Below are 27572 nucleotides of genomic sequence, written 5' to 3'. Positions count from 1 at the left end.
CTTTGGAGTTGTAAATACTCTTATTGTGGCCAATGTCAAGCTACAGATGTGACCTCATTGAACTCTGAGTTACAAGAGATGTACATAATCTGCCTCTGCCCCCTGCCCCCTGCCCTCAGAAAGGACACCATCCAGTCTCTGGGCTCATTTCTGGTTGGTTTGGGGGAAAGGGCCTTGGGCATTATTTCATCAAATTAAGAATCAAATGTTAAGAGCTATAAAATGCACTTATTATTATCTATAATCTTGGATGTTTTGTAAGTATTTTTACTATGGTATACAAATAGAAAAGAGTTTAATAAACATAGCTGTAAATTATGATCAGTCTACAGAACAGGGCCCAGATTCTCCCTTTTGTACATGACTTTCTCTCAGGAGACTCTTGAAGACCTCTTCTGCAATGCGCCCTCACCTGTATCCCAGCTCATTGTTCCTCACCATTCATTCATTCCACATTGACAGAGCCCTTAGTCTCCACCACACACCGTACTAGGGACTTAAATCAGTGTCCTCAAGGAACACTCAATTCACAGAAAGAACATTCTCCCATCTCTTCCTAATTCTTTTGTTTTTTAAATTTTTATTGGGGAACAGTGAGTTTTTCTAGGACCCATCAGCATCATGTCAAGTCATTGTTTTTAACCTAGTTGGGGGGGGGGAGGCGCAGCTCACTGGCCCATGTGGGAATTGAACCCATGACCTTGGTGTTATTAACACTGCACTCTAACCACTGAACCAACCGTCTACCCTCTTTCCAATTCTTTCTAAGTGGATTTACTGCACTCCCCTATCATTTACTCAGTTCACTCGTGTGTTTTCATGCTGGCTTCCCCCTGGGAATATTTCCCCAAGAAAGCTTGCCACAAACCCCTTTCTAATCACCTTCTCTTCCTTTTCTTGAAATTTCTCCTCCCTCACAACAGAGGGAGGAACAACAGAGTGGTAGTTGTTCCTTTCTTCTCCGAATCAGGACTCTCCTGACTTTCGGTAACTTTTCCTATTGTGCAAGCTATCCCCCTAGCCATCCGCTCTACCTATCAAACGTTTTTTGAATGCTTCTGTACTAACCGATGTGCAAGGTGTGGGGGAGCCTCTACTTACCACTTAAATGTTTTCATTAATCATAATCATTTTATAAAATTATGTATTTACACATTTGTATTCAGGCCCTTTTTAAACTTAAGTTACTTAATACATGACTCATAAAGTTTGAAAAAGCATAAAGGGGGAAAAGAGTAATGATGTAATTTCACAACCCTAGGCTAGCCATTATTAACTTTTTTGGGTGTATCCTTTTAGTCATTTGTTATGTATACTTACAAATTGGGATCATACCCACTTTTTCACTTATTATTGTATGAAAATTTTATCATCCTTTTTCAGTGTTCTTTGAAGATATGATTTTAAATGATGTCATGACATTCCATTTTCAGGCTAAGCCACAGTTTATTTAATTAGTTCCCTGGTGCTGGCAGTAGCCTCTTTATAAGTCAGTGTTGACTATCTTCATCTTAAGCTACAAGAAAGCAGGAATCAGTCATTTAAATGTCCTTCCTTGGCAGCACTCATACCAAAAACATAGCTAAAGTAATTGAATTAAGTATATGCTGTGATCCTCTAGTTACCACTCAAAATAAAAGGAGTTAGTCTGCATAGTGTTACCCAGGTTGGCATAAAGGTAACAAGAAGCTCTGGAGAGAGTTAGGAGAAAGATAACCTCAATCTCTTTGGTTGGGTTTTTTCTCTTGAGAGGAGTGGAGCTCTGTATAAAGTCTTGGAATTGGTTAAGAGCTTTAGAGATCACCTAGTGATTCTAACCTCTTTTTCAAAGATGAGGGGATTGAATCAAGGATTGTTACCTGCTGAGACTAAAACCCAGGTCTCTTGACTTTCCTTCTGTCATGTTTTTTTTCACCACAATCAGCTAAGCTCTTTTAAAATACAGAAATAGCATACATTTACATACATTTACGTACATGTTGTTATAGGACTTGTTTCCTCATTTGAGTGTGCGCATACTTTGGTATATAAATCTAATGGTAAGGCCCTAGATATGTACCCATGGGAAAGGAAAGCATGTGATAAGCCAAAAAGTGGAAACAACGCAAATGTTCAACAGGTAAATGGATAAACAAAGTGTGGCATATTCATATACGCTGGAATACTCAGCAATCAAAAGAAATGAACTATTGATAAATATAGCAATGTAGATGAATCTCAAAATGATTGAGTAAAAGAAGCCAGACAAAAGAGTACAAACTGTATGATTCTATTTATCTAACATTCTGGAAAAATGAAACTAATCTAAGTGACAGAAAGCAGACCTGTGTTTACTTGGGGGTGGGGGTGGAGTGGAAGAACCATCTCAAAGGGGTAAAGGAAACTTTGGAGGCTGATGGATACACTCACTATCTTGATTGTAGAAATGGTTTCAGGAGTACATATATGTCAAAATTTATCAAATTGCACATTTAAAATATGTGCAATTTACTGTATGTCAGTCATATCTCACTGAAGTGAGATCTACCTATTAAGTTTGAAAAGCAGAACAAGACTAGAAATTCACTGAAGAATCTGAAGCACAAGAAAACTAAAATTATTTCTGGAGATAAATGACAACCAAGTTTCTAGTCTAATGTGATAGTTTATCTGAACAAAACATTACTGTGAGAAATGCAAAGTCATAAAAATAAAAAACAGAAATGACATTTCTGTCCCCCTGGTAATCATGCCATTTCCTCATGTCTTTACAGTTGCCCTACATCATCTTTTTAGTATTCTATTCAATTTGGTTTTTTAGAGAGCAATAACCTTATATTTTTCCTTATTAGACGGCTCTTTTATATACAAGACGTCCAATCACTGATGTGTCTGTACGAGTGTGGGTGTGTAGAAAACTACACTGTATCTATCTATAAATTGTAGCAAATACTGTATTTTCCTGTGGAATTTTGTAGTCGGGACTCAGCGGCGGCACTGCAAAGAAATTGGAACTTTCTAGAAACCATACCCTCTTCTACAAGATGAGCGCTGCATAGTTTCCCTAAACATGTGAAATCAGTAAGCAAAGTTGTCTATGTAGATTTTCCACTTACTGTTTCAAAATAAAGAATTGCTATACCGCACATGCAGTGCACAACACCGTCGAAGATTCCTTTTTAAGGACACATTCATAAAGTTTTATTTCCACACTGCACTCCCGACGTCTCGTCTTAGCTTTTATTCTGTCATCACTCCCATTCTACAGACTGGGAGACGCACACAGGTTTTCTTTGCATAGTACCGATGGCGAGGAAAAGAAGCAACTCTCAACTTTTCAGTTCCATTTTGAGAAACGATCGCCTGGAACTCGTGAGAAACGACAGCGCAGCGAGCAGCAGCAATTCTCCCCGGGCTGGGTGTGGGTCAGGAGCCAGGCGCGCGCTTCCGCGGGCGAGGGGGAGTCAGGTGGCAGCGGAGCCCGAGCCGGAGCCGGAGCCGGAGCCGGAGCGGCGCGGCCGGGGCGCGTCTCCCCCTGGCCGGCGCGGGAGGCCACTGCCGCGCACGCGAGTCCGCCGGCCCCAAGCTCCCGCGCCGCGGTCCGCGGGTGCGCCAGGGGCGTCCGCGTCACCTCCCTCCCCACCCCCGCCCCCAACCCTGGCAGGTCCCTCCCCCATGCCTGCTCCCGCGGCCGCCGCCGCCGCCGCCGCTACCGGAGGCGCAGGAGCCTCGCGATAGTGTTTGCACAGGCGGCGCGTGACGCCGCCGCCGCCGCCTGTAACTGATGCAGAGGTTACCCCGCTGCCTCAGCCGCCACCCACCGCCCGCCGCCGCCACCCGGGCGACGCCGGGGGCCGACGCACTGCAGAGGTGCCGGCAGGTTCCGCCCGCGGAAGTCTCCTCGGCCGGCGCAGCCCGCGCTCCGCCCGCGCCCCGACCCCGGCACCGGCGGACGCCCCCTCGACGCCTCGGCCACCTCGCTCCTTCCCTCCGCCTCTTCCCCGGCGCGCCAGCCTGCTCCCTCGCTTCCCCCCCCTCTCCTCCGCCCCGGCCCCTCTCCTCCCCTCACCTCTTCCCTCCCCACCTCCCCCCTTCTCGGCTTCCTCCCCCATCCCCTTGACTCTCCCCTCCCTGCCCTCGCTCTCCTGCTCGCCCTCAGCGCGGCCCCCGCCATGACGGAGGCGGGTGCCGGGGCCGTCGCCGCCGCTGCCGTCGCAGGGGGGGAGTTGGGTTCCCAGAAAGTAGCTTGATGAGTGTCCAAAGTAGCAGTGGAAGTTTGGAGGGGCCGCCATCTTGGTCCCAGCTCTCCACGTCTCCAACCCCGGGCTCGGCGGCGGCGGCCAGGTCCCTGCTGAATCACACGCCGCCATCCGGGAGGCCCAGGGAAGGTAAGCGCCGTCGCGCCAGCGCCCGCCCGCGGGCCTCCCCTCGCGCGCTGGGGACCCCGCGACCCCTGGGTCTGCTCCCCGCGACCCCGGGGTGGGGGATGGTGGCGAGGTAGACGCGAGGCCGCCCGTCTGCGGGGAGGTAGTGCGCTGGCTGTGGGTGGTGGTTCGCGGGTGGCGGAGGACACGGGAGACGGGGTGCGCGCTGGAGGGGACGGGGCGAGGCGAGGGCACAGGCTCGCCTGGGCTTCTTAGGAGCCAGTCCTGCTGGGGTGGAAAAACTCCCCCCGGACGCGAGCCCCTTTCTGCTCCATTTGCTAGTACACTCAGTACTCTTAACCTCCTGGCCTCCGGTCTCTGGTGGGTTTTCCCTCCCGTTGAAGATTCATCCTCGAGCCCCCTCCCCTTCCCTCGCGTACTCCTCCCATAGAGGCGGTCCCTGCTCTGCGAGCTTCGCTGCCCGGGACCTGAAGGATGCCCCTCGTTTGCAGGGTCTCTCTGCCCTTCGGGGAGAGCCGCTAAAATGATCAAAACCGACTTTGATCCCTTGCTTGGCCCCCTAGAGCAATTTAACGGATAGACTGACTCGTGTGCAGGCTTTTTAAACCACCTCTGCAGATGGTGGCAACTTTCCTTCGGCATCACCTCCTGTGTGTTTGTGCATTCTCTCTACTGCAAGTAGGCTGCTGTTCTCTGACAGGGTCGTGGGTTTTGTGGGAAATACCCGCTTAAAGGTTTACTGCGAACACGCACCACATCGGTTGCAATTGTTTTCTAAGTTTTCTGGTTTCTTGCATGTAAGTGTGCTGCCACCAGATGTAGCAGTTACACAGCTAGTAAGACACCAGGGTGCTTTTCACTAAAATTTCAACTTGCTGTATGTGTTTAACTTTAAGTATATCACATAAAATGATATTTCGGAGAACACACATTTGGGGAAGAATAAAATGGGCGTGGAATCGCGTTTAACGCTCTTTTGTCTGGAACACGTTGAGCGGTATTCATCAGCATTTGGGCTCACTCCCAGTTGTGTCACACGAGATTGTAGCCACCTTCTCAAAAAAAAAAAAAAAAGAAAAAGAAAAAAAGACGTCTGGAAGTCCTGTAGTCTAGTAAATCATTTAAAGAAACCAGGAGCTTTGATTTATGTAGGAATCGATTGGATTAATTTATTTTGAAAATATGTGTCAATTATTACTATTTAGAGCCTTGACAATTGTTAATCAAATGTTTTGTGCCCTCAATCCACTGGTTCCGGCATAGCATTCTTTGTCATTTTGTTCCTGTGAGCATGTGTGAAAGTGACAATAGGCTCAAAGATTGGCATGAATTTGCTCTAGAAAATTCATGGAAAGATTTGATTTATGGCATCCATTAAACTTGCTAAATACATTGACAGACATTTTCCCCTTTCCATCTCACCCCGACACTGAGTTCTGATTATTAGAAAAGTTTTATTTATTGATTAACTCAAATTTAGCACATTTGGTGATTTTGTTTTTTGCACTGGAAAATTTGTAAATGAATGTTTTAAAATTTATTTTATAAATAGAGCAGTTGGCGCTTTCAGCATGCTTTTACTTTTGTCTGTAGTTTAATTAAGATGCTTAATGATAGTGTTATGAATGATAGTGTAATGAGTGATAGTAAGTGATGGTTTTGGGGAAGACTCCTGTTTTTTAAGGCTATACCTTCCTTTCATTCATTTATCCATCCATCCATCCATCCATCCATTCATCCATCCATCCATTCATTTATTTTTTCAAATGCATTTATTGAGCCATTTCTGTGAGATAGGTGCCATGCTACACACCGAGGATGTAGTATTTAATTGTTCATTTGTAACATTTAATCCGTATTAGTAATTAGGGGGCTGCAAAACTTAGATTGTAAGTTTTGGAGTTTTCTTCAACTTTAGTTTAAAAAACTATTTTGCATTTTTCCTGATGTTTGAAATTTTTGAGGGGTTGGAATAATTTAGCTTGAACTTCCAAATAACCAGAATTTTCCAGCAGTTTAGATTACAATTGATTTTTATGAAACCTAAACTAGTGAGTCTCTGTAAATTAATGAAATAACAGTACATGCTTTTGTGAAAAGTAATTCTTCACCCCAAGTACCTGTAAGGCCACAGTCTTTTTGACCAACCAGCATGTAAGTTAAAATTACGTTAATCGTCCCTAGGGTTATATATTCATCTTGAAGCTATAGTCTCAGATTTCACTAATAGCCCCAGGTATCAAGATGGAGACATTTTCTTTTGAGTGGGATCTCAGTTTTCATTTTAACAAGTGTTTAGCATATTTTCCAGGTATACATTTAGCATGTTATATAAATTGATGTTAATTGAGAGAGCTTTCGACTTCTGGTGACTGCTAGTAAGAACTATTAATATAAATGGAACTTGACTGTATGTATCAAGAAAGAGAACAAACCTTGTTCCTTGAAAAATTGGGCCAATTTACTATATAATAGGAAATTTTAAATTTAAAAGAGACACACATGTATGTCTCCACATATAATGGTTATATGTGGTGAACTTTTAAGAAAACATAACTTTGAAAATGGGCTATTTTTAAAGATGTGCTGTAAGTATCTGAAAAAAATAATTATTTTGAAATTTTGATATATTTGAAACTGAAAATTATAAGCTAATTATTTTTTTAAATTTTTTTTTAATTTTTTTTATTTTATTATTTTTTATTTTAATTTTATTTCCTTAAAGTTTATTGGGGTGACTAAGCTAATTATTTTTAATGCTCCATATTTTGACTTTCTTCCTCCCTTTCTCGTCCTATTCTCATCATATGAATATAATTTTGCTTAATTACAAATAAAATACAATTAAATATTATAAGATTTAGGAATTTATTAGAATTTAGGGATTTGTGTTATATAGTATTGACGACTATTTATCTTGGGAGTCCCAAAACTTTTTCTTTATCAGTCTTGAATTTCTCTGCGAGTTTCTCACAATGTAGCTGTAGATTTCATGTTGGATCTTTTAAACCTGTGGTCTCTGTCCCGTTTTTATCTTCTAATAATCAAGCGATTGAGGAGGTGGGAGATGGGAAGTTAAGAAATTAAGTACATTTTCAAATAGAGGTCAATTTTGCTTTGTTGAAGCTTGAAAAACAGTATCACATTGCCTAGGTGAGCAGATTCCCCCCCCCCATCGGTATATGGGTGCTTTCAAATGGGTTATAGCTGAATTAAATTAATGATTATACAAAAGACTTGTATTTTCTGTGGTTTTATCTTACCAGATATAAATAAATTGCTTTATTTTTATGTAAAGAGTAAAAGTAGTTTTGTTAAAAAGGTAGTATCACAGTGTAATTAAAGTGTTGCTTTCTCTATTTCCATGTTTACAGACTGCAACCCTTAGATAGAAGAATTAGAGTATTTGACTCCAGATGATTTAGTAACACCGGTAGGGAGATGTTTAAAAATAAAAGAGTACCAGATGGCCATTTAATTTCCTGAAGTCACTAGCTATAAGAGGATAGCGTTGTATGTTTAAGGATTCTAGCTTATGAATATATATATATATATATATATATATATATATATATATATATATATATGTGTGCAGTAGGCATATTTCTTTTTGACCAATTAGCATGTAAGTTAAAACTGTGTTAATCCTGAAAAAAAAAAACAGGAAAAAAAAAAAAAACCTGTGGTAATCCTCTTTAGGGCTATGTATTTATCCTGAAGCTATAGTCTCAGATTTCACTAATGCTAACAGGAATTATATATATGAAGCCTCAGGTATCAAGATAGAAATGGTTTCAGAGGCACATTTACATATTAGAGGAGAGAGAGAAAGAGAAAGGGAGAGAAAGGGAAAGAAAGAGAAGCCCAGGATAGAGGTCTGGGAATCTGCCCCTGAGAAATAGGCTTGTTTTAGGATTTTGGTCTCAGGACCCCTTTACTCTTAAAAATTATTGAGGACTTTTGAAGAGATTTTATATGGGGATGTCTATTGATATTTACTATATTAGAATGAAATAATTTCAAATATATTTATCTAAAAATAATAATAGACTGATTACATGTTAACAAAAAAGGGTGAGAAACATTAAATGAAGACTTCTAAAACAAAAACTTCAGTGAGACTAGTGGTTTTGTTTCATATTTTACAAAATCACTTTAACTTCTGGTGACTAGAAGACAGCTGGATTTTACTTCTGCTTTCAGTCTTGTGATTGTTTTGATTGAGGTATGTGAAGAAAATCCAGTTTCACGTAGATAGGTACTTGGAAAAGAATAAGTATTTTAATAGCTTTTTGAGAAGGATATATTTTTTCATATTACACAAAAATTTGACAAATGGCAGGTTTTTTTAAAGGTTACTTGCAATATGGAAATACATTATATTCTAGAATTGTCTCCAGGGCCCACGAGAAATCTGTGGACCATTACAGTTAGCCTAAAGAAAACACTACTTAAAGGGTGAGAAACATGATAACTGTCTTCAGGTACTTAAAAAACATAAATAGAAGAGAGAATAAATTCTGCTATTTTAGAAGGTAGACCAGCAGAAGGAAGTTAGAAGGCATAAATTGAATTCGGTATAATTTTTTGACAAGACTGCAAGAACTGGATAGTAATTAGACTTACCCCACAATGGAAGGAATTGCCTCTTGAAGTATTAATATTTAGCTATAAGAATTTAAAGCAGGTGACGGACGTTTTGAGGGAAGGCAGAGATAAATTGTGTAGATTCTTATTTGGGATGCTCTTGGATTAAGTTCCTTATGTCCCATCCAGTTTACAAATGGATACATTCTGTGATTTTTTTTTTTTTTTTTGAAAATCGCTATAGTTAAACTGTACTTATATATTCATGAAGGTTTTTGAAGATTCTCTTGTCAGTAGTATGAAGCTATTGTTGACTTTGTTACTATTTTGCATTTTTATTGTGCTCTTCCTCTGAGGATTTTCTTGTATTTTTTGAAATCAACACTATCAGTTTTCCCGAAATTTCGCTAAATTCCCAGTGAAATATAATAAGCTTTGAAGGTATTTTAGGGAATCAAATGCTGCCTATGATACAGTTTAGTAGAGTTGTAATATATTTGGACACAGAATTGTAGAATACTTTGGGGGGCTAATTTTCAATTTTGAAAGAGAAACTATCAACACTCTAGTCTTTTATTTGTAATTGTTGATGTGATTCCAGAAGTAATATGCTTAATCTGTTCCAATGGTTTTAAAGCTAGGGAGTCTGGAAAGAGGGCACATGAAGGAAAATATTTAAATTGATCTCTCCTGAATTTAAAAATGCACATTACATATATATAATCTGGACAGAAAATAAAATGACAAATTTTGATTCTCATCTTATTGAGAGAATTATATATGTAATATTTATCATTACGTATTACAATTCATATTTTAACTTTATATGGAACGTAATCTCCTGTGAGTTGGATTGAAAGGTTAGATTTTAGGTGGTAGAAAGTTAAGCATAAATTCCCATAACTTTCTTGAGGTCAACTTACAAAGTGTGCAGTAAGTGACACACAGCTTGAGACTTCATGTACTTGTTCCACTTGGATTTAAAGCTCATTTTCTATAGAAGAGCCATAGAAATAAGTCATTTAGTGTTATAAAATCCTTAATACAACGTACTTATTAATAATTTCCAAAAATCTTAGACTAATTTAGGGAATAGTATAACAAAGTAGGAGAAACAGTATGGTACAGATGAGAAAGTGCGTTGATTGTAATTGGAAGCCTTACTTTGCCATTAACTAGCTGTGTGACCTTGGGCAAGTTTCTTATCTCTGCTTCCATTTCATAAAATGAGAACTACAGAGCTGAAAGGGACCCTTGAAGCAGTTGAGTCCAAACTTCTCATTTTACAGATGAGGAAACTTAGATAATTTGCCTAGGCTTTTACTGTAAAGGAGTTGGGACTACAATTCAGTTTTCTCACTCTCGACTTAGTGCTTTTTCCATTGTACTTGGTGGCTTCTTTTCATCTGTAAAGTGAGACGATTGGATTTGAAGCTCTCAGAGGTCTCTACCAGCTCAAAAATATGATTCTTTTGACATTAGTCCTAACAGAATTAACTGGAGGAAAGTTTGTAGCTTTTTATTTGTTGGTGAAAGAAATGTTTTGAAGAAGCAGTGTGACCTTTTCAAGGTTATGATTTGTTTTTTTAAGAGAAGATAGTCATCTTCGTTATTAACAAAAGATTTTTAAATTTATGAGCATGGTAAGTAGTGTGGTGGGTGACCTTGTTTTTTTAATCATCTACATTCTAAGACACTTATGAATGTATTAAAAACTATGTAAGTTACGTAACAGTGTGGTGCTTTTAAGTGAAATAACTAGGGGATTGCTTCTCAAATTATTTCTGGAATATTTGCCCCTGAGTTAGGTGCCTGTGTTGTTCCTTAATGTCCTATAGGATTGTCTGTTTCATAGCACCTCCATCCTGCTAGCATATTAGGTAGGATGCCCTCTATCGATTTGGCACACAAAGTTTTGTTGAAGGATAGTTAAGTTTTCTTTAAAACGGTGTGATTATATATGTTAATATGCACATATTTCAGACTCAGGAAGATGTTTATTTTAGTAATTCTTAGATATAGTATGTTTTAGAGAGTGTTTTAGATAGCAGTAACAATAATAGCTGAAGCTTATTGTTTGCACATGTTAATTCACTTAGTTTTCATAGCTCTGTGAAATATATGCAGTGATTCTCATTTTACAGATGAGGAAACTGAAGCACAGAGACTTAAAGAAGCTTGCCCAGTGGATACAGAGTAGTAAATGTTAGTGCTGAGATTGGTACCAAGTCTGCACTTTTACTACTAGGACACATTGCCTAAAATATGGAAATTTGGTTTTGGGTAATTTTTCAGTTGGTTTTCCTTAGCACATTTTAATTTACTAATCGGTCTTTTTGGCTCATTCAGTTTACCTCTAAGCTTTTGTTAATTTTTTTTTACATGAGTTTTATACATGTATGAAGATAAGATGTTTAAAAAACCACAAAAAACCCAAAACCAAACAACCCAGTTTGGAAAGTTGTACCAGCTGTTCAAACGTTGCTTACATTTCATTTTGTCAGATGTGTTTAGTACTTTCATGGTAATGTTAGAGGTACACCAGTGAAAAATCTTATTTTCATGTTTAATAATCTAAATCAAAATGTCATTTATCTTACTATTTTGGCCTCACAAGCCCACTGTAGCCATAACAAATAACAGAATTTGAACAAAGAATTTTCCAGTGTTGCTACAGGAGTAGTCCACTTATTCGTGGAGGCTTTATAACCTGGTGCATAAGGCTCTGAACAAAAGTGGGATGCTGCAGTGGCAGATCTTTGACTCTTACTAGTATTTAATGTGGGCAGGGAAAGGAGGCTTGAAGCTCAATCTTTAAGCTCATATAAGAAGTATTTTTAAAAGCAATTCTAGTTACTCTATTGCATATAAAACAAATTCCTTGGTATAATGTATTATTTAGTAAATCTAATGAGAATCAGAGAATTTGAATGGGTTGATAGGAATTCAAAGCATGGTGTGGAAAGATATGCAGTGCTGAACCAGATGGTAGGATGTGAAATAAACCATCGCCCCGGTTCCAATGGTTGGTTTAAGAATTAACAATTAGAATGCAGCAGCATCAACCCAGAACTGACATGTGGATTTCAGAAAGGAGAAGTTGTCTTTCGAGTGTAATTGCTAAGCTAAAAGTTACGTGTCTGGGGCTCGAGAACCATTAAATCGTCTCAGGTGACTTTATTGTTAGATCTGAAATTTTGTGGATCTCCAGAAGACAAGTTATGTCTGTATTTAATTGTGAAAATGCTATATTCTACAAAGATACATTACAAAGCCAGCTATGAGTGGTTTGAGGGGATAACTTGTAATATTTGTTCTTCATTTATGTGGATTAAGAATTGGTTGTACTCATAAATTTGTGCCTTTCCTTGGAAACTAATTTATTTGGAAAAAGTGACAATTTCTAGGTTTAAATTCTAAAGCTTTAACGTGATAAATTCTGGTTAAGTGTGATACCTTGTGTGAGTTTGTGATTCCACATTTGACACTATGTTTGTGCTTCCTGAGATGAATATAGTGCAACTGGGGAAGGTCATAGGGGTTTGTGTGAAGCCAGTCAGATTCTTTCTGTCGTGAGACAGCTCGTGTTTCATTTTTTTTTCTTTCTGATAAAATGTGTGTGCTTGCTCTTTAAAAAATATAGTTTCTCCTTTTTCTGTGCACAGATTTTTAAAAACATAACTATAATTATATGGTTTAGTCAACTTAGTATGTTGCTTTTTTAACTTATTTATTTAAAAAACTCATATGTATTAATGTTAGGCCCTGTTTGAGGCACTTTGTAAATAACTCATTTACTTTTAACAATCATGAAATAAGTAGTACTATATCTTTATTTTACAGATGTGGAAATTGAGGCACAGAGAGGTTAAGTAATTTACCTGAGGACACGTAGAGAATATGTAGCAGAGTCAGGATTCGGACTAGGCTCCTGAGTACATGCTCTTAACACTGTTTTGTCAACGTTATTCTATTGAATGGATGTACTATCATTTGCTTAGCCATTCTTCTAGTGTGTTAGTCATGATTCATTTACTTACCTGTGATAAAAACTTAATACAAGTTTTGGTAATTAAAAAGGTACTTTATAGGTTCCCATAACTGGGAACTATATGTATGGAAAACGATGGAATGGTTTTGGAAACATCTTAAATCCAAGATCTCAACTAATGTCAACTAATGTCATTTTAGTTCAGCAATTACACTTGAAAGACAGCTTCTCTTTACTGATGTACTTGTGTCAGCTCTGGGTTTATGTTGCTGTATTCTAATTGTTAATTCCTAACCAACCATTGGGACCTAGGTGATGAAGTATGGCAAGGTAGCCACGATGGCTGTGGGGAGGTTGAGGGGGAACCAACAGAAAGCCACGACTGACAATCCCCTTAAGATCGCACAGATTAGGTGAGTGGTAGTTTCCTGAGGAAGGGATCACGTTGAACAACTACTACAATAGGTAGTTATTTAGGTTATTTCTTTTTATTTTTAATTTAATTTTTGTCTATTATAGGTAATGACATAATGAATATCTTTGAGTAAAAGCTTTTTTTCACTTTTTTTTTTAAACGTGATTTCCAGGGATGGAATTATCAGGGCAGAAAATATAAAGCAATTTTAGGGCTTTTGATAAATGCTGCCAAATTATTTGAAAGACTGCAGACGTGTCTAGTTGCAGCTCATATACCAGCAATGCATGAAACAGGCACTTTTTTTTTTTTACCTAGGCAGGGGTCAACTCATCCTAGGAATTACTGGGCTTAAATATTAACATAGTGCTTTCCACTTAACCGAAGAGTTCAAACCTAACACTGAACATGTAACTGATCAAAAAAACCCAATCCTTTATTATATTTTCTCTGGGCAATTCTCTCACTATTAAAAAAAATTATAGTTTTAAACAACAGCAAAACTAAAAGGCTAATAATAAGTGGCAGCATCCTGCAAGCTGCTGGCTCCTATTCTGTTGCCTCTCAGTGTTTCCCTACTTTTCTGAGCTAGTTGACGGCATTTGGATATTGATACCATATGTTAAAAGCATTATTATGTAGAAAGTTAGTGTAAAATAACTTAATGTAAGTAAGTTACAAGCACGTTTCTTAGACCTGGGTTCCAGTTTGGGTTTCGTCACTTAACTGTAGTAACTTAACCTTAATGCCTCATCCATAGTTTGTCTTGATTGTAGGATGGGATAGTAATCCTGCACTACTTCACAAGGTTGTGAGAATTAAGTGAGAAATTTGTGACCCATTAGCCAGTCAGTATGTGTTAACGATTACTATTATGTGGAGATGTAATGATGCTTTACAATTTAAGTTTTTTCTTTGTTTAAACGGACTCGTACTATCTGGATAAAGGTCCCTTGCAGAGCATGGATTGTCTCCCTGGCCTGTTGAAGAAGCCTAGCAGAGTTGTGTTTGACAGAGGCAGATTTCAAATGATGTTCTAAATTGCTACTTTTGTCATTTTAGTTCTTGAAATTTTTTATGGCTTGAGAATTGATCAAGTTTATGAGACGTGCTTATAACATTTAAGCAAGCACCAATCACTAGATTTGGATTAGCCGTGTTTATGCTTTATCTTTGTTATGCAAAAATATACTTTAAAGCATTTAAAATTGTAAAAGGGGTCTGCATTGTGTTTGTGTGTGTTCTTATTGTACCATGGAGAATGCTTCCTGCGCACCAGGTGCTTCATGTGAGCTTACTGCTGGGTATGTAGGCAGTGGAGATAGACCTCATCTCCATTTGTATTCTTTCTCCATCACTTTTGAGTTGTGTGACCTTGGTCAAGTTACTTGCTGGTGTGTGTGTGTGTGCGCGCGCGCACGTGTGCATTTCTGAACTTTAGAAGAAAAGCAGGGACAGAAAAACAAGCTCATGTTAGAGAGTCATTGAAAAGTAACATTTAGGTTTTATTCCCTCACCTGTACATGTTTCCACATAGCACATTATTCATAATTATCTTTTAAATGAATGTATATTAATTTCATTTAGTTGATATCTATACCAAAACTTAATCATAATTTTAGTCTCATTTCTTTCCACTATATAATATTATGGCATTTATTATATATATAATCATTTTTCCTTTGAATTCATTTTTTTTTCTAAATTTTTATTGGGGAATTTTGGGGAACAGTGTGTTTTTCCAGGACCCATCAGCTCCATGTCAAGTCATTGTTTTCAGTCTAGTTGCAGAAGGCGCAGCTCAGTTCCAGGTTAAGTCGTTGTTTCTCACCGACGCATGTGGGAATCGAACTGGCGACCTCGGTGCTATGAGCACTGCGCTTTAACCACTGAGCCAACCGGCTGCCCTGAATTGCTTCTTTAGTACACATTTCAAGGATTTGTTTTACTGGGCAAACAGGGATGAATGTTTTCATGTCACTTAATGTGTATTGTCATTATTGTTTTCCCAGTGCGTTAACTAGTATTTTAAAGTCTATTATTGCTTTTAAGGGATGAAGCAATTGTCAGAATTTGGTAGGAACCTTACTGGCATAGTTTGTTTATTCATTCAGCAAGTATTTTTTGACCTGGAGCCTAGCACTGGGAAAACAGACGTAACATGTAATCCTTGCCTTGCAGGAGCTTGGTCACAGTATAGTGAGGAAGACTGATTTATAGGATGTAATTCATACTTTAAAAAAAAACACGTTGTGGGTCAGATAAAACAATCTGAGTTGCCAGTTTTCAACTTATGATATAAACACAACTATAACATAGTTGTAGCATATGAAGTTGCTTTTCATTGGTTATTGGGTTGTTGGAAACAAACTTCAACAAAGCAGATTTATTTTTAGAAGGATATAGGGCTGAGTATTCCTTAGGACTGAACTAGAACTGGAAATTCAAAGAATCTATGATCTTTTGGATCATAGAGCAACCCTTTCCAGTGCTGTGAAGAAAGTTCTCAAAAAAGGAAAAGTGAGAAGGGGGTAAATTGTATTTCTGTCACAGAGGTATGAACAAAGTACTGCTTAAGCAGTTTTCCTCCAGTTTAACTGTGAAATGGTATCTTCTTGTTTCAGTTGTTATGTCTTGATTGCTAGTGAGTTTGAACTTAATATTTGTATCAAAAGCCCATTCATTGCCAAATTTTCTTGAAGTCGATATCTTAAGGATTAGGATATATGGTTGTGATGTCAATATATGGTCGTTACATTTGATGGAACCATTTTCTCCATTGTTTTTTTAATATATATATTTGTATACTTTTCCATTGTATAAAGTTTATACTTTTATTAAGTTTAATATCAGTTTTTCCTTGTGATATTTTTAAGTACATGTCTTTAAAAATTACTACCCTCTAAAGTTTAAGTACTCTAATTTTACTGATTCAGTTTATTTTTAAATTTTATATGGTGCTTTACCTTTCATTATTGAAGCATAACATACAGAAAAACCACACAAATAAGTTAATGCTCAGTGAATTATTATAAACCATTGTTTGTAGAACTATTGCTAAGTCAAGAACTAGAACATGCCCTCACTTCAAAGCCGCCTTCTGCCCCATCAGTCACTGCCTTCTCCCTTCTCCCCAAAGCAATCACTATTCTGATTTAATTATGCCTGCTTTTGAACTTTACATAAATGGACTCCCACAGAATGTTTTGTTCCTAGCTACTTTTGCTCCACATAATGTTTTTGACATGCATCTGTGTTAATTCCTGTAACTGTAGTTCATTTTCATTGCTCTGTAATACTACTTTGTATATGTATACTGCAGTTTATAAAATCTGTTGATGGACGTTTGGATTGTTCCCACTTCTTTACTAGTAATGCTGTATGAATATATTTATATCTGTTTCTTGATGTACTGTTAATATCGGTTGAGTATGTACCTAATAGTAAACTTATTGGATTATGGGGCATGTGTGTATTTACCTTTAGTAGATACCGCGAGTTTGCCAAAGTGGTTGTAACAGATTACATTCCCATGAACAGTGTATGCGAGTTCCCATTGCTCTACATCCTCATCAGTTGGAATTTTCGTTATTCTGATGGATGTGAGGTGGTATTTGTGGTTTTAATTTTTCATTTCCTAAGAAGATGTTTACCATTTTTTCATAAGTTCATTGGCCTTTGAGTATCCCTTGTGAACTGCCTGTTCTAATCTTTTGGTCAGTTTTCCTCTGTGTCGTTTGTCTTTATCAAAAAAATTACTTGAAGGAATTCTTCAAGTATTTTGGATAAGTACTCTTTGTTTTTTATTACATTTTCCCCTTGTTCTGTGGCCTGCTTTTTCTTCTCTTATGTTATTAAAAAAGTATCTCAAGTTCATGTAAATGATTTTCTATATTTTCTCTTAATATAGGCATTTACAGCTGCAAATTTCCCTCTGAGCACTAAACTAGTTTATCACATAAGTTTTGATATGTTGTTTTTATTTTTATTGATCTCAAGAGTTTTCTCATTTTCCTTTTGATTTTGTATTTTGATCTGTTGGTGATTTAGGAGTTTGCTAATTTACAAATTTCCCAAATTTCTTTTTCCGTAATTGATTTCTAGTTTAATTCTGTTGTGATCAGAGAACATTCTTTGTATATTTTCAATTTGTTGATGCTTGTTTTGTGGCCTTGCACATGGTCTGTCCTGGAGAATGTTCATTTGTGCTTTAGAAGAATATGTATCCTGTTGGCTAGAGTATTCTCTAGATGTCTGTTAGGTCTAATTGGTTTATAGTGCTTAAGTTTTTCTATTTCCTTGTTAATCTGCCTAGTTCTATTCGTTATTGAAAATGGAATATTGCAGTCTTAGTTCAACTATTGTTGGACTATTTCTCCCTTTCAGTCTATTTTGCTTCGTGTATTTTGAGGCTCTGTTATAAGGTGCATATATATTTATAATTTTTATATCTTACAGATGGATTGGCCCTTTAATTATTATAAAATGTTCCAAATGTTCCTTAAACATTTTAGAGATTGTCTTAGTATATCTACTCCAGTTCTTTTATGATTGCTGTTGGCATGGTGTCTTTCCATCCATTTACTTTCATCTTATTTGTATCTTTGAATCTAAAGCATGTCTTCTGTAGACAGTATTTATTGGATCTTTTTCTTTTTTAATCCAGTCATACAGTCTGGGCCTCTTGGTTATATTGTTTAATCCATTCACATTTAATGTTACTTATATGGTTGGATTTATGTTTACCATTTTACTTTTCTTTTCTATATGTCATATCTTTTTGTCCTTCTGTACCTCTTTTACTGCTTTCTTTGCATTGGATATTTTCTAGTGTAACATTTTAATTCCTTTAGTGACTTTTAAACTATTTTTTAAGTTATTTTCTTAGTGATTGCTCTAGGGCTTACATTATACATCTTATCAGAATCTGTCAGATTTATACTAATTTAATTACAGCGATATATAGAAGCTTTACTCCTATATAGCTCTACTTCATTCTCCCCTTTTTTGTTATACATATTGTTATATGTTACAAATCCCAAAATACATTGTTATAATTGTAATTATTTATCTAACTTTGTGTCTTTTAAAGAAATTGAGATACAAAAAGGAAAACATACATATCTATAATTTTCGTACTAACCTTATTTATCATTTTTGGTTCTCTTTATTTCCTCCTATAGACTTGATTTACCATCTGTTATCATTTCCTTATTCCAATAAAGTTGGTCTCCACCTGCCTCCTTTGTGCTGTTATTGTCAAATATACGTATTACATTTCTGTATGTTATAGGCTCAACAATACAATTACATAAAGTTGCTTCTCAAATCAGTTAAGAGAAGAAAGAAGAAATACGCCGGAAACTCACGTTTTCTCATGTAGATTCAGACTACTCTCTGGTGTAGATAGAAGGACTGCTTCTGACCCTTCTGCCATCTCCAATCACTGTTCAGCCCCTGTAGTGAATTTTTCATTTCAGTGATTGTACATTTCAACTACAGAATTTTCATTTGATTATTTTGTATAATTCTTTTTTTTAAATAAATTTTATTAGGGAATGTTGGGGGACAGTGTGTTTTTCCAGGGCCCATCAGCTCCAAGTTGTCCTTCAATCTAGTTGTGGAGTGCGCAGCTCAGCTCCAAGTCCAGTTGCCGTTTTCGATATTTAGTTGAGAGGTTCCCACCGTCTCATGTGAGAATTGAACTGGCAACCTTGTTAAGAGCTCACGCTCTAACCAACTGCGCCATCCGACCACCCCTCCTGCAGCTCAGCAGCAGCTCGTTATCTTCAATCTAGTTGTGGAGGGCGCAGCTCACTGGCTCAAGTGGGGATCGAATCAGTGACCCTGTTGTTCAGAGTTCGCGATCTAACCAACTGAGCCATCCGGCCGCCCCTATTTTGTATAATTCTTATCTTTTCATTGATAGTCTCTATTTGATGAGATATTGTCACAATACGTTTATTTAATTCATTAAACATGGTTTACTCTAGTTATTTGAGCATATTTATAATAGCTGATTTGAACTCTGCTAAATCCCACATCTGTGCCCTCTCAAAGCTATGTGCTCAGTCTCCCTGACCACCAGAGAGGACTTTGGTTTTGGCCCTGTTCTCTTTGTCTCGTTCCCAGTCTCTGGTCTCCCAGCTTTTGCTCGTCTCTCTTGCTGTTACACCCACTGTTAGCCTCTACTAATTGCTAGCTGATTGCTCTGTTGTTTTCATCAACATCCTGGGGCATAAATTGCTCCACACACTGGTTGTATTTAGTCAGGTCTCTGCAGAAGCTAAGTGTTGCCAGTCTTTGAGACTGTGCTTAAAGGGGGTTCTTAATTGCCCTTTTCTGTTAAACTTCTACAGGGTCTGTGCCTTTGCTTGTTGCTACTACTATCATGGAACTGTGAGGCCCTTTTTAGCACACCCCCAAAGTCTCAGTAGTTTTGGACAGTGCCCTTAGGAATGAACTTCCGATTCCAAATAAAGTCAGTTCCCTTACGTGGAGAACAGAGCTTTCTGTTCTAAAAGGCTGCCTTTTCCCCTGAGAAGACCCTCTGCCTTGCTTCAGTGGAGTTAGGGACAGAGGCAGGAGATCAAATCACTTCTCTTGAAGTGATACCTCACTCTTAGGAGTACTGGGTGAGGACTGTAGCCCCCCTTCTCAGCTTGCCCCTTCTGGTAAAGAACTCTGCCTTCAGAGTTGGGACCCAGTATTTTTGGTCTACTGTACCTGGAGTAGAGCTTCTGCCTTATAAGCAGGGGCTCCTAGTCTTCTCATCCATGCCTACCCAGCATAGAGTTTCTGCAAAATGGAGCTCGAGGCTGGGACACGTGGTGAGAGAAGCCAGCAGCCTTCCCATCCCAGGGTGAAATTGTGGTGCTAGACCCGGGTAGGGGAACTCCTGCAGCACCCGTCTGGGGTAGCATTTCTGTCACCCTGAGTTGTGGGATGTGAATGGGAGAGGCTTGTGGCTCAAATGTCACAGATGCTTGTTGTTCATACCTCAGTTTAGTATGTTTTCTTGAATAAATGTTTCTTCATTTACTGTATGTTCTTAGGACAGTTTCTAGAGACATTAAATGGTTTTAAAAATTGTTTTTTCACCAGTTAAATGAATGTTTCATTGGATAGTCCACTGAGCTCTTCATGTCACTATTTCTGAAGTCCCACTCTCCTGTATTATTTTTCAGAAACTTTGTTATGCTTTTTATATTTAGATCTATAATCCTCTTAAAGTTGATATTTTTCTGTATTGTGAGATAGCAGTGAGTTTTATTTCCATCAAGCTATCCTGATGTCCCAGTACCATTTACTGAAAAGAATTCCTTTCCCACTGTTTTGCAGTGCTACTTTTTTTTTTTTCCCCAATCGAGTATCTGTACCCAGAAACAAGTCTGTTTCTAGGCTCTGTGCTCTGTATCATTCGTTTGTCTATTCTTATGCCAGTATCATACTGTCTAAATTACTGTAGCTTTTTTGGTAGGTGGTCTTCTAAAGATGTTCTTCCAAGATTTCTGTCCCCTGATTATTCAATTGAATAGTAATCTAGGTAGTGCTGTGAAGGGATTTTGCATATGTAATTAACAGACTTCAAAACAGTGAGAATATCGTGGATTATTTAGGCCTAGTGTAATTATACAAACCCTTTAAACAGAGACAGAAGAGAAGGCAGAGAAGGAAGCAGAAGAGAGATGGGGCAGAAGGAGGAGAGGTCAGAGGGATTTGACTCAGAAGAATGGAAAGGACTTGACCTGTTGTTACTGTCTTCGAAAGGGGGCCAAGAGCTGGGGCGTGTTGGTGCCCTCTGTAAGCTGAGACCAAATCCCCCTTGCTGGACAGGAAGGAAATGGGGACAGTCCTACAACTGCTTGGAACTGAATTTTGCCAATATCCTAAATGAACCTGGAAACAGATTCTCTCCTAGAGTGTCTAGACGGGAACTCAGTCTGGCTGATACCTTGATTTCATCTTTGGGAGACTCTAAGCAGAGAACCAGCTGAGCCATGCTAGGTATGCTGAGATTTCCCACAGAAGCTGGAAATAACAAATGGGTGTTTTAAACTGCCAAGTTTGTGGTAACTTGTTAGGACAGCAATAGAAAATTAATACACATTTTATTGATTTTCTTCAAGATTGCCTTGGCTATGTTTGGCTAAGTTCTACAAACAAAATACCAAAAACCAACAAACCAGTTCATCTATTGGGGTTTGATTAAGATTGCACTGAATCTGTTGATCATATTTTTACAATAATGAGTGTTGCAGTCCACATATATAGTTTTATCACTTTGTCATTTCAGTATTTTATAGTTTTCTCCAGTCATCTTTCACAGTTGTTACCACTTCTAGATGTTTTATTTTTATTTTTTGTTATTATAAATGGTGTCTTCTTACCTTTTATTTTCTATTTATTGCTGATACGTAGAAATTCAGTTAATTTTTGCATTGACTTGGTAACCAGCAGCCTTGCTTGTAATTCTGATAATTTATCTCAGCTAACATTCATTTTCTATAAATATATGGCCTGTGAATGATAATTTTATTTCATCTTTTCTAATTCTTACACTTTTAATTTGTTTTTCTAGCCTTAGTGCTGTGATTATGACCTCCAGTACCATGTTGAATAGATTGGTTATACATAGGAGAAATTCTTGTGTCATTACTAATTTTAGAAGTGGAGGAGAATTTTTCAGTATTTCACAATTTAGTGAACAGGCATTTTGGATCTATCTTTTCTCAGATCAAGGAAATTCCTTTCTATTACTAGTTATCTATTTTTTGTTCACATCATGAATGAATATTGAATTTTATCAAATGCTTTTTCTTCATCTATTTAAATAATCATTTAACTTTTCTCCTGATTGTTTTTTAAAGTGGTGAATTACTTTATTGCTATTTAAGTATTAAACCAACCTATGTTCCTGGACTAAACCCAATTTAATTGTGAGCTGCTATTATTTTTATACAAATTACTTGTTGATCTCTCATTTAGTATTTTTGCACCTACATTCATGAATGAGGTAGGTCTGTAACTTTCTCATAATGTTTTTGTCAGGTTTTATATCAAGGTAAAACTGACTTCAGAAAAATGAGTTGGGAAGTGCTTTTTCTTTTACCATCATCTGAAAGAATTTAGGTAAGAAGAGTGTTACAGCTTCTTTAAATATTTGGTAGAATTCACTGAGGAAGCTTTCTAGACCTGGAGTTTTCGCTATGAAGAGTTTTTAAGTAATGGCTTCAATTTCTATGATGTCATAGTACTCTTTAGAGTTTCAGTTTTCAGTTGTGGTAAATTGCGTTTTCTGGGAATTCTCCATTTTATCTAAAATTTCAAATGTGTCTGCATAAAATTGTAAATAATATTTCCTTGTAATTTTTCTGTGTCTAGGATCTTTAGTGATGTTCTTTTCCATTCCAGGTAATCACTATTGATGTCTTTTTTTTTGGATCTATTTTACTAGTTTATGAGTCTTCTCATGGAACCAACTTTTGGCTTTGCTCATTCATTCTGTTTCATGTTTGTTTTCTATTTGACTAATTTCTGTTCAGATTTTTATTATTTTCTTTTTTGATTTTCTTTGGGTTTAATTTGCAGTTGTTTTTTTCCCTAGATTTTTGTGACAATGCTTAGCTCTGGATTTTCAGCCTCCACCCACCCAATATGTATTCAAGATTATAAAGTTCCCTAAGCATGGATTTGGCTTCCTTTCTCAATTGTTTTTCTTTTTTTTAAGAAAAAAATGAGGTGAAATTCACATAACATACAATTAACCATTTTTCAAGTGTATAATTTTGCTTCCCCCTTCCAGGTTTTGGTAAGTGTGTGTATGTCCATATATATATATTTGTGTGTGTGTGTGTGTGTGTGTGTGTGTGTGTGTGCATATTTTATTCAGCTCAAAACATTCTTTAATTTCCATGATTTTTCTTTGATCCATGGATTATTTAGAAATATACTGCTTAATTTTTTTTTTTTTAAGATTTTATTGGGAAGGGGAACAGGACTTTATTGGGGAAGTGTGTACTTCCAGACCTTTTTTCCAAGTCAAGTTGTTGTCCTTTCAGTCTTAGTTGTGGAGGGTGCCGTTCAGCTTCAAGTTGTTGTCCTTTCAGTCTTAGTTGTGGAGGGCGCAGCTTAGCTCCAGGTCCAGTTGCCTTTGCTAGTTGCAGGGTGCGCAGCCCATCATCCCTTGCGGGACTCGAGTAATTGAACTGGCAACCTTGTGGTTGAGAGCCCACTGGCCCATGTGGGAATCGAACCGGCAGCCTTCGGCTTTAGGAGCATGGAGCTCTAACCGCCTGAGAGCCACCGGGCCAGCCCTATACTGCTTAATTTTTAAACATGAGGTATTTCTAAAGGGCTTTTTGTTACTTATTTCTAACTTAGCTCCACTGTAATAAGAACTAAATAGTTTCTTAAAATTTGAGAGTTGCTTTATGACTCAACATGTGGTCTTTCTTGGTAAATATTCCTTGTATACTACAAAAAAAATTTGTAGGCTACAGTTAGTTAGATGTGCTTTGTTATGTATATCAGTTATGTCAAGTTTGTTTCTTTGTACAATTGTTATCATTTTTGTTTGTTGTTATTAAGTGAAAGATTGTTAAGATGTAAGGTTGTTAAGATGTCTCAAAATGATTGTAGATTTGTCTGTTTCTCTGTGTAGGTTCTATCATTTTGTGTTTTATTATATATTTTGAATATGTTATAGGTGCTTACAAATTAAGAATTTTTGTTTCTACCTGTTAAATCAAATCTTTTATCATCATGAAATGTACCTCTTTACCTCTAGTAATGCACTCTAGTGGTGTACTTTAGTGTTAAGACAAACAACACTAGTTCTCAGTTGCTAAGTGTTTGCATGGTGTATCTTTTACTTTTAACTATTTTTATAGTTACCTGTCTCTTGTAAGTAGCAGATATTCTTTAAAAAAAAACTAGTTTGACCACGTTTGTGTTTTTATTGGAACATTTAGTAAATTTACATTTAATATACTTATGATGTATTTGAGTTTAAATTGATGTTCCTGGTAAATGATTCCTATTTATTCTGTTTGTTTGAACTTTCTTTTATTCTCCTTTTAGATTTTTTTTTTTAAAGTAGTCATTCTAGAAATTAAAGTATGCCTCCTTAACTTGTTGAAGTGTAAAACAAGTCAGGACTTTTTTCTCTGCCTGGTCAGTGCAGCAACTTTAGAAAACGTTAGCTGTACATTTCCCTCTACTGAATTATATGCTATTACTACATAGTTTAGTTATATGTAATATTTTAACCATTCACAAGCTGTTATTAGTGTTTTGTAAAGTAATGTTACATTTATACTTATATATTTACCTTTTTTAAAAGCTCAGCTGATTTTCTGTCTGCCTGAAGGGTACTCTATTATTTTTATTAGGTACTGTTTTAATTAAATACTATTTAATTGGGGCCTGTCTGGTGAGGAATTTCCTGTTAATGCTTGTCAGAATTTTTTTTTTCCATTTTTTCTGGAAACTTCTTTTTTTTTTTTTTTTGGTCTGGACATTGGAATCTAAATAGACAGTTATTTTCATTCAGCATATTGCATGTTATCACATTGAAACCTAATTTTCATTGCTTCTGTTCAAAAGTCACCTGTTGGTCTTACTGTTGTTCCTTTGGTAATCTAGCTTATAGCCTTTGGTTGCTTTTTAGGTTTTGAGGGTTTATTTTTGGTTTTCAAGCAGTTTTACTATGCAGTGTCTAAGTGTGCTTTTCTTTTGTTCTGCTTGGTGTTTGTAGGACTTCTGGGATCTGTGACTTGGGTCTGCATTATCCAATGCCACTAGCTATATGTGGCTATTTAATTATCATTTAAAAAGTTAAAAATTCAGTTCCTCACATTTCAAATTGTCAGTAGCCACATGTAGTTATTGGCTTCCTTAGTCAGATGGAGAACACTTTCATCATTGTAGGAAGTTTTGTTGGACAGCAATGTTGAGAACGTTCATAAGTTTTGGGAAATTCTCAGCCCATATCACTTCAAATAGTGTTCCTGTTTTGTCGCCTTCTCTCCTTTGGGGACTCCAGTTATACACACACTAGACCTTCTTACCTATGTTTTTTACTCCCTTTTTTGTATTTTCATCTTTTTATTGTGTACATTTTTAAAGATGTAATTTTCTGAATTATCTTCTAGTACATTAATTTTCTCTTAAGCTGTGTCTAATATGCATCAAACTCATCTACTGAATTCTTTATTTAGGTTCTTTTAGTTTTTAGATTCAGATTCTCTGTCGAAGTTTGTCTTAATGTTCGGCATAGTTGCAAAAAAAATGTTTTAAAAAATTACAGTAATCATCAAGGCATGAAGGGCAAAGATATTTCTGCTTCAATTTAAACCTGCAGCTCCAAATGGCTAACTGCTCCACAAATTGGCCCTATTTACTCTGTACATAAACAACTGACAATTTAAACAAAAGAAAGAAACTGAGGGAGAGAAGGAAAAAGAGATTTGGGAGAAGAGGAAAAAGGTTTGTGTCTGATGACTTTATTATCTAGACCACTTTGGGTCTTGTTCCATGTTTTATTTGCTTTTCAGTTGTGTTATTTTCTTGTTTCTTTTTTTAAATTGTGTTTGGGGTATTTTTTTTTTAAATGAAAAACTGTAGAATAATTTGAGGCCTAAAATGGTGTTAATCTTCCATGACAGAACTTTTATTAAGAAGTTACTGGCTAAAACATAGAGGCGTGGCTAGTTACCTTTGAAAGCTAACATGAGAAATTACAATCCTCACCCTAATTCGGTGAGCTTGCTTTTAGCAAGTAAATGGTAAATGATAATGTAAATGGTAAATGTAAATAATGTCAATGTAAATGATAAAAGTAATGTAGACTTTACATTAATTATCATGAGTTCTCAACAACTTTGTTGCGCATTTTAACTGTTATTTAGGATACCTTTCTAAACTTGTGATAAGTAAAAATGTCTTTAGCCCAGTTATTTGAGAAGATGAAGTTATGTGATTAAGTAGTTGTATAAGTCTTACATTTATTAAAGGTACCCAAAGAGCTTAATAACTAATAAAAGTTCACCCTAAGATTGAAGCTTACTCCAGGTAGCGCAGGTATTAAAAATAAAGCATCTGTGTATGTGCTGGTGCCTGTATGTAGATGTCTTGGTAGAAATAAAATAAAATAAAATGCCATATGAAAGACTGTTTTTTTTACTTTTTAAAAAAACACTGAGTCACAGTTTTAAATTTATACTTATTTGCTTCATTTTCTGCTTTGCACCTATTCCTTATTTTGGGATTAGGTGTAGAGCATAAGTTGGCAAACTCTTTAAAGGTCATGCTAGTAAATATTTTAGGCTTTGTGGGCCATATGGTCTCTATTGCAACTGATCTCTGCCCTTGTGTAGTGCAAGCGCCGCCGTAGACAATATGGAAATGAACCAGTGACCTTGATGTTATGAACATTGCGCTCTAACCAGTTGAACCAGTCGGCCGCCAGCTCATGGCAGCTCACGCTGGCCACTGGCCATTCATGGCAACTCACGGCAGCTCACCTTTTGGGCAAGCTGTTGCTCTCAGTCTAGTTGTAGAGGCACAGCTCACTGAACCATGTGGGAATTGAACCAGTGATCTTGGTGTTATGAGCACAGAGCTCCAACCACCTGAGCCACCTAGCTGCCCTTCCTTACCTTTCAAATTCAGTCTGTCTCCAAGTTCTGTTATTTTTTTGTCCTCTAGATACCTTTCTGATCTGCTAGTGCTCTAGTCCAAGCTATTGTTTTATCTGGATAATTGTAGTGATCACTAAGTGGTATCCGTGAATCCACTTTGGAATCTATATAATTAGGCAGAAATGCAGAAGTTACGGTATTTTTCAAGTAACTAAAGTAGCTCAGCTTGTATTAAAAAGTTTTTATTATTATGTAGGTTTACAGATTGAGCTATAGGAAATTATAATTCTTTGGTTTTCTAAATAAGGTCTGTCATGTTGCTGAGTATTTACCGGGAGGAGTTTACCGTACATAGTATTGTATTCATGTTCACATCGGTAAGTTAGACAGTTATTTTATTTTACGAATGAGGAAACTGAGGTTGACAGTTACAAAGTGGTAGAGCTGAAATATAAATTTTTTTGTTTTTTACTTACGTTTTTCTTTAGTATATGTGCTGCCGAAGCGAGCACACTTACGTTTTTCTTTAATTTGAGAATTTGGGGATGCCTGAAAATAACCGTTTATTCCTT

The 27572-nt window shown here is 37.1% G+C and overlaps 1 protein-coding gene across 3 annotated transcripts in view; it reads left to right on the top strand.

The window, feature by feature from the left end:
* The first annotated feature begins 3705 nt into the window (after window positions 1-3705).
* TLK1 (tousled like kinase 1) overlaps window positions 3706-27572 on the top strand; it is a 126495-nt gene continuing 102628 nt past the window's right edge. Inside the window, exon 1 of one of the 3 annotated variants that reach the window (XM_081051325.1) lies at window positions 3706-4367. In XM_081051325.1, coding sequence (XP_080907451.1) covers window positions 4229-4367 — 139 coding nt within the window. In that variant the 5' untranslated portion in view covers window positions 3706-4228. The remainder of the gene's footprint in view (window positions 4368-27572) is intronic. The other 2 variants (XM_081051324.1, XM_081051326.1) reach the window with 2 other exon arrangements.

The sequence above is a fragment of the Rhinolophus hipposideros genome, assembly GCF_964194185.1.
Source record: "Rhinolophus hipposideros genome assembly, chromosome: 6".
Classification (NCBI taxonomy): Eukaryota; Metazoa; Chordata; class Mammalia; order Chiroptera; family Rhinolophidae; genus Rhinolophus; species Rhinolophus hipposideros.
The sequence above is the reverse complement of the archived record's forward strand: the minus strand, read 5'-3'. Positions and strand labels throughout refer to the sequence as shown.